This window comes from Eutrema salsugineum, unplaced genomic scaffold (genome assembly GCF_000478725.1).
Source record: "Eutrema salsugineum unplaced genomic scaffold, Eutsalg1_0 scaffold_2, whole genome shotgun sequence".
In the NCBI taxonomy this organism is placed as follows: domain Eukaryota; kingdom Viridiplantae; phylum Streptophyta; class Magnoliopsida; order Brassicales; family Brassicaceae; genus Eutrema; species Eutrema salsugineum.
Genome location: NW_006256829.1, coordinates 765,218 through 776,762, shown reverse-complemented (window position 1 = coordinate 776,762; position 11,545 = coordinate 765,218). Strand labels below are relative to the sequence as shown.

At 35.7% G+C, this 11,545-nt stretch overlaps 3 protein-coding genes across 4 annotated transcripts; 1 reads left to right on the top strand and 2 right to left on the bottom strand.

Annotated features, from left to right (window-relative positions):
* Positions 1-2,431: 2,431 nt before the first annotated feature.
* On the bottom strand, positions 2,432-4,976 carry LOC18016941 (serine/threonine-protein kinase PCRK2). Of its 2 annotated transcripts, none has more exons than XM_024156717.1 (5): positions 4,697-4,953; positions 3,809-4,203; positions 3,457-3,717; positions 3,248-3,370; positions 2,432-3,160 (listed from the first exon to the last, which is right to left on the bottom strand). In XM_024156717.1, exons 2-5 carry the CDS (start codon positions 4,166-4,168, stop codon positions 2,648-2,650), a joined length of 1,257 nt encoding a protein of 418 aa, XP_024012485.1. In that variant the 5' UTR covers positions 4,169-4,203; positions 4,697-4,953; the 3' UTR covers positions 2,432-2,647. The 2 variants fall into 2 exon arrangements, with proteins under 2 accessions (XP_024012485.1, XP_006398776.1); XM_006398713.2 differs by having other exon boundaries at positions 2,434-3,160; positions 4,719-4,976.
* A 3,009-nt stretch (positions 4,977-7,985) lies between these two features.
* On the top strand, positions 7,986-8,367 carry LOC18016940 (indole-3-acetic acid-induced protein ARG7). The gene has a single exon (XM_006398712.2). The coding sequence runs from the start codon at positions 7,986-7,988 to the stop codon at positions 8,313-8,315; it is 330 nt and encodes a 109-aa protein (XP_006398775.1). The 3' UTR covers positions 8,316-8,367.
* Positions 8,368-8,551: 184 nt separating this feature from the next.
* LOC18016939 (adenosine kinase 2) lies at positions 8,552-11,242 on the bottom strand. Its single transcript, XM_006398711.2, has 11 exons — positions 10,928-11,242; positions 10,661-10,714; positions 10,492-10,538; positions 10,355-10,386; positions 10,156-10,257; positions 9,859-10,003; positions 9,668-9,765; positions 9,481-9,551; positions 9,327-9,393; positions 9,041-9,224; positions 8,552-8,835 (listed from the first exon to the last, which is right to left on the bottom strand). The coding sequence occupies exons 1-11, from the start codon at positions 11,017-11,019 to the stop codon at positions 8,693-8,695; spliced, it is 1,035 nt and encodes a 344-aa protein (XP_006398774.1). The 5' UTR covers positions 11,020-11,242; the 3' UTR covers positions 8,552-8,692.
* Between the last annotated feature and the right edge of the window lie 303 nt (positions 11,243-11,545).

Genomic DNA, 11,545 nt, shown 5'->3' with positions numbered 1-11,545 from the left:
GGGGTAATTTTAAGTTTACTTGTATATTTGTTGCTTAATTATTTTACTTTTCCTTGATACAAATCATAAATGACTAAATGAGTCATGGTTTTTCTTTTCACTGTTAACAATTAACATTTTGGCTCTTTACCAAATCCCCAGAAAATCGATTTATAGTTAAGGAGCATTTAAGGAAGGATTAGCATGCAAATGGAATAGGTAAGAAGTTTAAATCTATTTACTGTTAGCTTAAATGTTGAATTTCTTAAAGAGGCAAATGGGTCCAATAACACATGGCTGTATAGCTTGAAGTTTTCCAATCATATATCCGGCGCGAATAAGTAGAAAATTTTCTAAATTTTTGTTTTTTATCAGGGTAAGAATTCCACGTGGCACCCACTAATTTTTAACGAATTCCAAAACCATCGAATTCAATTCTTTCAGGCAGCACCCCCTTTTTGATTAATTTAAATTCACGCAATACTCATCGCAAATTGTGCATGTAAATAATTCTCGGGTAAATAATTAATACTCATTCTTCGTTGTTAAAGTTTCTTAGGTTTTAATAAATGAACTAGGTTCTATGTTCTGGCGGTGAATCATACGGATGCTTTTGTGGATTCAACTTATATATGGAAAAAGAATGAGTTGAATATTTTAAAGTTTGAGCTTAATTTCATGAAACCTAGATTGACAAAATCATGAACTATGAGATCTAATGAGTTCTAAAATAATATAATTAATTGATTAGTTGAAAATAAATAAAGTCAAATTGTTTACAAATAACTAATAGAAAAATATTCAATTTATTTAAAATCAGTCTGAATATTTTAATTTGTGGCATGGGTCATGAATGATTTGAGAAACCCAAAAGCCAGTTCTTGGGTAATTTAAATAGAAAAAAATATTGTTAGGTAAGCAAAATTTAATTAAACGCATACGTAATTATGATGTGTTTTTTACAAACGTTAGTAGTTGTGAAGATTATGCTGATGTAGTCATTAGCAACACTTTTTTGTCAATTATCAATGTGCATCATATATTATATGTTACATGTCAATTATCGAATATTATAACTATTAATTAGTCCATTTCAAAAGGGTCAATGCATTAAATATAGATTTGCGGTCGTTCTTATAGCAAAATCTGCCAAACAGCATGCATTCTTTGAACATTCATAATTGAGAACCAAATCTATTAATCTATGGTTTGCTATCAACTCTATTTTCAACACAATCATCCCATATAAATAGATAAAATATTAAAGTATTGATTTGATTAAATACTACACAAAGTACTGTGGTATTAACGTGTTTGTATGAGAATACGGTTCGTAACTTCGTATTATACAAGAGACGTAACAAACGGACACTTGCTTTCGGATGCAGCAAGGGTTTTTTCAGACTTTGATTACGTATATAAGTTTGTAACTAAGAGTTAGTTTGCATAAAATGCCTAAAATATACATCATGTCTAATATTCTGTATCAAGATTTCATATGAAAACAAAAAAAAAGTTATTTACTTACTAGTAGTTGACACACTGATATCATTAGCTCTCAAGTGATTTTTTTCCCTCTGTTCTTTTACACAAAAGCAAACCAATTTTTTTTTGTTAACATCAATTAAGCTATTTATGATTTTTCCAATACCTTTTCCAGTTATTTTTTTTTTTCTTACGAAGCTTTGATAAGTTTACTCAAAGATCTAGGTTTAATGGCTTCCCCTGTTTTCAGCCCAAATCAATGCTGCAAAAGTCAAATTGTTTGCCATTGATAGTACACATGACTTGAATGCAATCTTATCAAAATTATCCTACCATTGGTAAAGCAATAAAATAGTTGGTGCCTTATGGTTCTATTATTTTCATAAGTTTGAATTCGTAAAAGTAAATCATATCTTTCACGAATCTTTCTAAACTATGCGACTATAATGATAGATATAGTTGGCTGAAGACCATCAAAAGAGGGTCGAGAATGATGAGAGTATAAGAATCTTTTTTGGATCAAAAGAGGGTAAGCCATTAAACCTAGATCTTTAAGTAAACTTATCAAAGCTTCTTTTATACTCTGATCATTCTCGACCCTCTTTTGATCGAGAAGACGAAGATTCTGTGCCGTTTCTTAGTGGCTTGGGTTCTCAACCTTTATGGACACACTTATTGGGCCTTCAGTTGGAGATTAGTGTGTTTTTAAGAAGTAGCAAGATAAATTAAAACACCAATTGTCATTCCTAATAATGATATGATGATTGTAAACAAACAATGATGATGATTGTTAATATTCAGTTCTTCCTCATTTGTTCGGTCATGAATGTTTTTGCAAAATTCTTTTTTTCGTAGCCTTTTACCCATATCTATCTCTAGAGACTTTTGAAGATTTATATACCAGCTCTAGCAAGAATTTCGTTCAATACATCTAGGTTAAGCACAAACATTGAGACGACATTATGTCAAAAGACATAATCATTTATTTAGAAGTCAGACAAACATACAGCTCAATTATATATTTATATCTGTCGTCGTTCACACCAACATTTTAAGTCACCGATTCAAAATTAACCAAAATAGTAAGCAAAAAAAAAAAAAAAAATTGAATTTCTTGAATTACAGAAAATAAGCAGAGGCTGTATGTAATGTACTAAAGTTGTTGTTTCCGACTTTACCCGAATCAACAAGCTCTCACATTCTTTGGGTTCCATAATTTCTCTAACCAACCTCCATCATCACCATCAAGAACCTTCTTGTTCTTCCCTTCCACGTCTCTAGAAGCAGCTTCTAGGCTCTTCAGCGGAATCAGCTGCTGCTTCTTGCTACCATTCCCAGGAGAAGAAGATTCCACAATCTTCGTCACCATGTCTAACACCTCACTCATCTTTGGACGCGTCTTTGGGTTCCTAGCAAGGCAAAGATTGGCTACAACCGCTAATCTCTGGACCGGTTTGATCAAATATTTCCCTTCGAGCCTCGGGTCTACTATGAGCCGGAACCTCTTAGAGTCGGTTAAGTAAGGTCTCACCCATTCTAGAAGCTTCTGCTCTCCTTTAGGCCTGTTCCGGTCTAGCGGCCTCCTTCCTGTGATGAGCTCATAGATGAAAACTCCATAGCCCCACACGTCGCTTTTTGATGTGAGACGACCCGTCTGGATATATTCTGGAGCTGCGTATCCCATTGTTCCTACTACCTGTTTAAACCCGGAAATCAAAAAACATAACTTTATCGATAAGGCGATGATTCTATAGCCAATCAAGAGAAAATGTACAAAACTTACACCAGTAGAAACATGGGTTGATCCTGGTGAAGGACCTAAGCGAGCTAAACCGAAATCCGAAAGCTTTGCCTTCCAATCCTCGTCTAAGAGAATGTTTGAGGACTTGAAATCTCGGAATATGATCTACAAAACGAACCAGATGATAAGAGAAATGGGATGAAGCTGAAAAACGAAAGAAAAAGAAACAGAGGAGTTTCATGTTCTGTTACTTGGAAGTCCATTTCTTCGTGGAGGTATGTTAAACCACGAGCTGCGTCTTGTGCTATTCTCAATCTGAGATCCCAAGTAAGTACTGTAGGTGAGCGAGGGGATAAATGGAACTCGACGCTTTGGTTTGGCATATATTCATAAACCAAAAGCCTCTGGATCCCACGTTCATCGTCTTCAGCACAATGACCCAACAGTTTCACCAAGTTTGGATGCTCCACTACCCCGAGAAAGTTTACTTCCGTCACCCATTCTTTATGACCCTGCAAGCATGGATATCCAAAAGTTATAGCCATTTGGATTGAACGAACACTAGCAAATCTCTTGACCAAAAACGAAGAAGAAACCCCTTGCCTGTAACCCTCTCTTGCCGAGCTGTTTAACAGCGACTTCGATTTTCTTTGAAGGGTCTTCTAAGCTCTTGATTGTTCCCCAGTAGACACAGCCGAAACCGCCTTCCCCGATCATAACAGAGCGGCTGAAGCTCCTTGTAGCGGATTTGAGATCAGAAATGGTGAACTCTCTGAGATTGTTCTCTCTAGCGGACATGCTCGTGTTCGAGTTCCTTCCAGTGGATGATACCGTACTCGTTCCAGAGATATCCGACCCGCTTTTGTTTCCTCCACGGTCAGAGAAGATAGAAGTCGGTGAAACCGGTTTAGGACTCCTCTGTTCGTCTTTCTTGTCCCCATGAGGGAATAAGAAACACTTCATTTTCACAAACAGAGGAAAACACCTAGGCTTCTCCACTGAATCACACAAAAGATGCATAAACTTAATTAAACTTAGCAAGCTCACTTCATTGGAGCATTTAATCAAACAATCGTCCTGCAAGCTAGGCAGAGAGAATAACAAAACCACTTGGTGCCAGACTAAAGAACACAGAACCGACATTGAAGAACATCCATTTCTTATACTTTTCCCAAGAATCAAATGCACTAATTCCTTGCTCGACTCATTCTAAAAATCTGATCTTTGAATCTAGCTAACTAAAAACACACAGGATCAAACCAAATACGAAAGTCCAAGACCTGTTAACATCAGCGAAACCGATGGATTTTCGAATCGATCGTGTACAATTCCAAGAGTCAATAAAATCCAACGAACCCTAAATTTCGAGGTGGTAAAAGTGAAGGCAAAGCTATTGCAATTTTATTCATTTATACTAAAAAGGAAATTCTCAATTCTTCCCTCAACAGCGATTTATAGAAATATGAATTTTCGTGAAATATGGTAAAGTACCTCGGAGAAAATTGCAACTCACCTTTGAGATCTTTGTGTAGAGAAAAATCAAAACTTTCTTTTTCAGAAACTGAACAAATTTAGTCGCCAAACGAAAGAAATCTAGTAATTATGGACTTGAAAGGAAAAAGAATATACATGTAGGAGTTATTGGGTGCTATGATACGAATTCAGAACTAAAAAGTTGAAAGAAAGAAGAAGGAGAAGACGACGACGACGACTAAGAGGAAGGAACCGAAGAGGAAAGAAAGTCAAAGTAGTTGAGTCTTCACAAGGCAAAAGGAGACGCAAAAAAAAAAAAAAAACAGGGAGACGTCTTCATTTAATATTATTATATATATTGTGTATATATATATATATGTATATATATTCTGATTGAAAAACAATTTGGTTTGTTGTTTGACTCTCGGAGGAAGATTGCCGGCTCTGTCTTGCGATCTTGTATTGATTCTCAGTGGTCTCATGGTGGAAATTTTGTATGGTTAGATTTAGTTTTTTGATCTTGGTGTAGTTTTATCATAGACTTTTCAGTTTGGGACTGTTGACTCCGGGAATGTCTTTTGCTTTAATTAGCTCTTGCTGCATGAGCCGTATTCTATCAATGAAAAAAAATACTTAAAGAGTAAAAAAATAAAAATTGATATGCGATTCTAGGTGTAAACACAGATTTCCCAATATATAATGAACCTTCGTAGCTCAGGACTCAAGAGTATGGGACAATACACTAGATTAGTAGATTACGAGAAATTTTGTAGGTTTCTGGTTACAATTAAATTGTACGCGGAATACCAGGAAGTGATCACATATTGAACGGCTAGGAATGAATCAGCATTTCTGATCAAAAGGCTAATAACACACTCGTTTCCTTAAAGAGAGACACAGAAGCAATGGGATGAAACACCGGCATGTCCCTCTGGGGGGGATGAACTAGTCGTCTCGGGATCTCCACTACAGACAAAAGAAAAAAAAGTATAGTAGCGTTCAATTATAATCGAATTATATTAAATTTATCTTAGACCTCATATCAGTTACGTCTATACTGATTTATTTCTTGAAGACGGCTTTTATGTTTCTTGATATTAAAAATGGTCGCTAGCTAGTGAAGTAATTTTCTTTTAGTATAATGATTTTGTGTCACTTGTATAATAGATTTGATTGTCTTTCATTTCTACAATTAAATTCCTATAGTTTTTTTAAAGTGATGATCTAATTAAGGTGATTTTGTATCTACACTATGAGATTTTGGTGACATGAAAGATGACTAGTAGACCAATCAGTTGATTGGTACTGAAAACAAGAAAGTGCCGATTGATCAACTTGTAGTCTTGTAGTGTCATAAATAAGGATACTTTTTTATGTGTCACTCAAGATATTTACTTAAAAAGATCAGACAAATTGCCTTTTTGAACAGTTATTCCTATTTCTATTTGAAGAAAATTTTAGTGTTAATGCCGTTTCTTTACGGAAAACTCCATATCCTGCATGCATGAAAAGGACACACTTTGGTAGTTTGGTTACACTTACACGATACGTACCACTAACAGTACATATGCATAATACATGTCTATAATTTTTGGTCCCTGAAATTTTTTCATGGTTTGGCCCTCCAAAAAAAAAACATTTGACGGTTATGCGTACTTGTTAGATATCCACCATATCCATTTTTTTTTACAGTATATGGTCGACCACTAATTTATATTAAGATATATAAAGAATATATTATAATGGTTGACAGCCTTTTATGCACCATATCAAACATGCTTACGCATTATGGCATGATGAATACAATAGTATAGGGGTGTGTTAAGATTTTGGTAACCACCAGTGACAAATCACAATGGTGAAATCCAGCGTTACCAATAGGTTCGAATTAGATAAATTAATCACTTTAATTATTGATGATATCTATATTAGGAGTATTTTGATTTTGGTAACCACCAGTGATACATCACAGATTCACAATGGTGAATTCCAGCTTAATAGATCGATCGGCGGTTCGGATCACATACTTTAACCAGTTTGATTATTGATGATAATTTATGAATGTATATCAAATAAAAATAATGTGTATATCAATATTCAATCCATGTATAAATCTTACTCTTTCAAAATTACTTTTTTAAACACTCGACATTTTCCGATGATTACATGTACAACTTTAAGAACGAGAGTTACCATTACATATCGATGTATGGTACATAAGTGGAATTGCACTTTGTTCAAGAATCTTATCCCATTGTCTCATCTCTTTACGATCTTATCTTTCTCCTCCATTTAATCAAACCATGGGACCCTCTAGTTTCACAACTTCAAAATAAATGTAACTTCTTCATATATATAGAAAAATGTTTCTCTTATAAGATAAATTTAGTTCTTCATTTACTTTTTTTTGGTCAACGATTTTTAATGAATCATCCAAAGTTATATGAAGTACTTGACATATGAGTGTGAATTTTGTAACCTTTTGCTTGACGCTGAATAAAATTACATTCAATTTGAAAATAAATATGAAAAGGAACAATAACCTAAAGTGAATTCGACCGTCAGAAAGAACAAAAAAACAACTAAAGTGATTTCTACCACTATATGAATAGAGATACGTGTACAGCATTTACGGTCTGTGTGTTTATTATCAATATCAATATTATGTATTATATAAGGCCGCGCCCACACACACATATATATATATATACATATTTTACATATATATATATATCTGTAATTGCCCAATAGGTGAGTGCCAATGTGCCATGCCGATAAAGAAATTAAAGATACAAAAAATAAGATCAAATGTAACAATTATTAAAGGGAAAGCCCATTGGCGAGGGAAGATGCATGTTTGTACGATTTTGTATGTCAAAGTACAGCATGGCCATATTTTACAAAAAAACAAAAAAAGCTTTTCGATTATCTCCAAAAAAAAAAAAATCATAACGTTCGACAAATAAATTTAATATACTTGTTGGTAGTATATTGAATGGTACACATATAGCTTTTCATGATAACTAATGCAGATCATGTATTAACAAATTGCAAAAGACAACGACATGGTCCAAAGTCCTAACATATCATTAATTAACAATACCTATTCATCCATATATATACAAAAAAAAAAGTAGATAGTGGACCTATGTTTGTGAGTTCGTGTATATATACACGTACGACACTAGTACCTCTCAACATTCCATCTCACACTAACGCCCAAAAACGTCTCTCTCTCTCTCTCCCTCTCTCTCTCTCTCTCTCTCTCTCTCTCTCTCTCTCTCTGATCTCTCTCTCTCTCATAATCATGATGAAAAAGAGCAAGCTGATCACAAAGGCATGGAAGCAAATGTCAAGCAGAGTGGCCAAGCATCGAGCCGCCGCAGAAAAACCTCATATACCACATGACGTACCAAAGGGGCACCTAGTGGTGTACGTAGGTAAAGAAGAGGAGAGTTACAAGAGGTTTGTGATCAAGATCACGTTGCTCCACGATCCCATCTTCAGGGCTTTGCTTGATCAATCAAAAGACGAAGCTTACGATGATTTCACTTCCGGAGATTCCAAGCTTTGTATCCCTTGCGACGAAACTCTCTTCCTCGAGATCCTCCGTTGCGCTTCTCCCCGTTTTTCTTGATCATCATTCATGACTCTCTGACTCGAGAAGAGGGTATTTATTAATGTTTTAATTAATTAGGTTTTTTGGCTTTAATATGAGATGGTCCATTTTAGATCTATTGTAGTAGAATCAATGAAAGTGTTGTAATATGAGCCACTTTTAGTTAGTAGCTATTAAAAACCTGATTGGTTGCCTTGCATCTACAATATCATACTTTAAATTAAGGAGCAAGATATGGATTTTCTCAACCAACATAGTAATAATGATATTAAATTACCAAAGATTATGATAATACAAAAAAAAAAAAAAAAGCCAAAAAGAACACTCGAGCAAGAATCGTGAAAGTTTTGTTGAATCAAAGATACTTAGTTTTATTTGGAGGACATCACAATAATTTAGTTGAAGTCGGGCTTCTCAGGGTAAGTGCAGCCAGATCTTTGGATCACCACGTTTGACGCGTAGCATCCGGCCTTCACGCACTGCTCAATCGATTCTCCTTTCAACAACTGTGACATGAATCCTCCCACAAATGCATCGCCTGTGAGAGAGATCAACCAAAAAACGGCAATTAATTCACTGAGAGGCAAAATGCTTTGTATCACTATTGACAAGAAAAGTTCCTTGAAGTAACAAGGATCAGCTATAATACGATATGATCATGTCAGTTCCTAACTAGTAAAGTAAGCCTATATTTGAATATAGGTTTTGGCTACAACCCGACTTTTGGTTATCAAATGAGTTACCTGCACCGTTGGTGTCAACCAGCTTCTCCTTTGAGAGAGGGATCACAGGGTATTTCTTCACCTTTCCATCTTCAGCAACAACCACTGGGTCCGCGCCCTGTGTAATCACGGTGGTCCTCTTGTATGTTCCTGTGGCCTTGGGAAGCTGTGAAATCTTGATGGCTATTTGTTCCACATCTTCGGTCTATATTTATATATAAACATGCAAACAGGTTTTAAGTATTATCTCTGTTTGATACAAAACAGAAGAGCTTGGTAAAATTCAGTCTTTTAAGAGAAATGGTACCTCCCAGCCATGAACCCTGGAGAAGGTTCTTGCCTCTGTCTCATTTCCAAAAACAAAGTCCATGTACCTGTCCCGAGCAAGAAACATCTCAGTACATACTTCAGGGGATTAGTAACATGGGTGATGGAAAAAAAAAAAATTACAGATTACTTACGGCAAGAACTTCTCCTGCACATCTTTGAAGAATTCACAGATGAATGGAGCAGAGAGGTTCATCGTGAACACCTGAACGATAGGTGAATATAACAGTGGTGTTAATACAAGAAGCAGTTGTAAAGAAGTAAAAAGATTCTGCTGCAACAGAGTCTCATGGAATGGACGACCATTCATCTTCTTTATACCTTGTTGTTTGCAGCAGCGTGCTCAGATACAAGCTGAATGGATTCAGGTGATACCGTGAGGAAGAATCCAGCAATGTAGTAGAACTTGGCCTTCTCAACTACCCGAAACGTATTTGATCAAAGACATATCAGCTCATGAAGAAACAATGCAAAAGTGTTAAAAGTATGCAACGATGGGAAATGAAATTTACCCAATGCCCAGTTTTCAGGCTTCTTAAGATGGTCAACCTTGTAGCAGTTTGCAGCTGAAAGATTTGCAATAAGCGACCTTTCTCCACCAACAACACAGACACCGCAAGTTCCAGTAGGTGCCGACTCATCTTCATAATAGTGAACCTGATACAGAAGCATACTGTCATCTGAAGGCATTTGATTACAAGTTCTGAATTCAGTTTCAACAATAAATTGATACTGTCTTCACTGAAAACCAGCAGTACATGGACTCAAACATGAAACCAGAGAAGATTAAGGAGGCACATTCAGCTTACATTGACACCGGCTGCTGTAGCATCCTTCTTCATTGCCTCTCCGTATTTGTCCTTTCCAATGGATCCCATGTAACTGGTTGCCCCAGGGATTTGAAGCATCCACTGCAGCCAGAAAGTAAAAAAAAAAAAAAAAAAACACCCTTGGTTTAGCAGTTAATCATATTAAAAGAAAGCGCGAGAAGAAGGCAAAAGAATCTACCTGAGCCACTTTGATTGAGTTCTGAGTAGCACCTGAAAAAGGATTAATGAATCATGACGAAGATATCAGATAATCTTGTCAAACGCTTACGCAATTAAAGGTTACAGGATCGTCAAACAGAAGAAAAGATGAATTACCTCCGGCAATGTATTCAACATTGAATTTGCTACTCATCTCATCATACCTAAAAACCAATTTGCAAGTGTAACTAATATTTAGTAATCCATCAATTATGTGTCTAACATAGAAGAGTTTGGACCCAAAGTGTCACAAAAAAAAAAACAGCAGGGCAAAAGTAATCCTTACATGGGCAAATGTTTTTCCTCGGCGAGAATCGCATTGTTCAACTTGACGTCGTATCTGTTCACGATTATAGAAGAACACATCAATCAGAAAAAAGCAAACCGAAACGCTCACCGCACACAAATCTTAGAGCTAGCGCCACCGATCGAAGAAAGATTTAAACAACCAATCTATAGATTCAAGAGAAAACGCCCAGAGAGAGAGGATTGTGATACGAATACATTGAATGAACAGGAACATTTGAAAAAGAGGGATCTGAGGTATATTTACTTGGTGAGAAACTCGTCGTCAACGACGGCAGAGATATCGAGGAGAGGGTTGCCCATTCCGAGAAGGATTCCATCGTAGTTAGAGGAAGTCATGATGAATCAGAGATGAGATTGAGAAAGGTTTAGATTCAGATCTGCTAATTTGAGAGGCAAAGGCAAAGGCAAAGGCAAAGGCAAAGTTTATTGGACGGTGAGTGAGTGAAGCCGTGAGAGTTTATTATAACCAAGAGCTCAGCGGAAGTTGGTACACCAACGACCAATTATTTTCTCTTTTTAGGTTTAAGAAAAAAAAAAAATCACCTAACTAAAAAAATTCTGTTCGTAATCGTTTTTAATAGAGTAATCAGTATATAGAGTATTAATTTTTTTTTGTCGGTTGTGGCTGCTTCTTTTTGTGGGCCGAGTGAAGGTTGCAATATTGATTCCTAAAGCTAACTATTTACAACTACTTTTATCTAATTGAGGTGAAGAACAAAGAAAAGTTTGGAAACTTCATTATAAAAGTTTAATAAACTCATTAAATAATAAAATAAGAAACTAAACAGCTCCATCAAGAAAACAGAACTCACAAGATGGGTTCAGAAAGATAATCACTTTTCCTGTGTTATGAATCTTGCTT

Excerpts from the sequence above, each read along its gene's own strand:
- LOC18016941 (XM_006398713.2), bottom strand. The coding sequence starts at position 4,168 with ATGAAGTGTTTCTTATTCCCTCATGGGGACAAGAAAGACGAACAGAGG. Across the intron at positions 3,371-3,456 it reads ACGAAGAAATGGACTTCCAA|ATCATATTCCGAGATTTCAA; the intron begins GTAACAGAACAT and ends TTCGTTTTGTAG. Across the intron at positions 3,161-3,247 it reads CAACCCATGTTTCTACTGGT|GTAGTAGGAACAATGGGATA; the intron begins GTAAGTTTTGTA and ends GGGTTTAAACAG.
- LOC18016940 (XM_006398712.2), top strand. The coding sequence starts at position 7,986 with ATGATGAAAAAGAGCAAGCTGATCACAAAGGCATGGAAGCAAATGTCA.
- LOC18016939 (XM_006398711.2), bottom strand. The coding sequence starts at position 11,019 with ATGACTTCCTCTAACTACGATGGAATCCTTCTCGGAATGGGCAACCCT. Across the intron at positions 10,715-10,927 it reads GACGACGAGTTTCTCACCAA|ATACGACGTCAAGTTGAACA; the intron begins GTAAATATACCT and ends AATCGTGAACAG. Across the intron at positions 10,539-10,660 it reads GAGGAAAAACATTTGCCCAT|GTATGATGAGATGAGTAGCA; the intron begins GTAAGGATTACT and ends ATTGGTTTTTAG.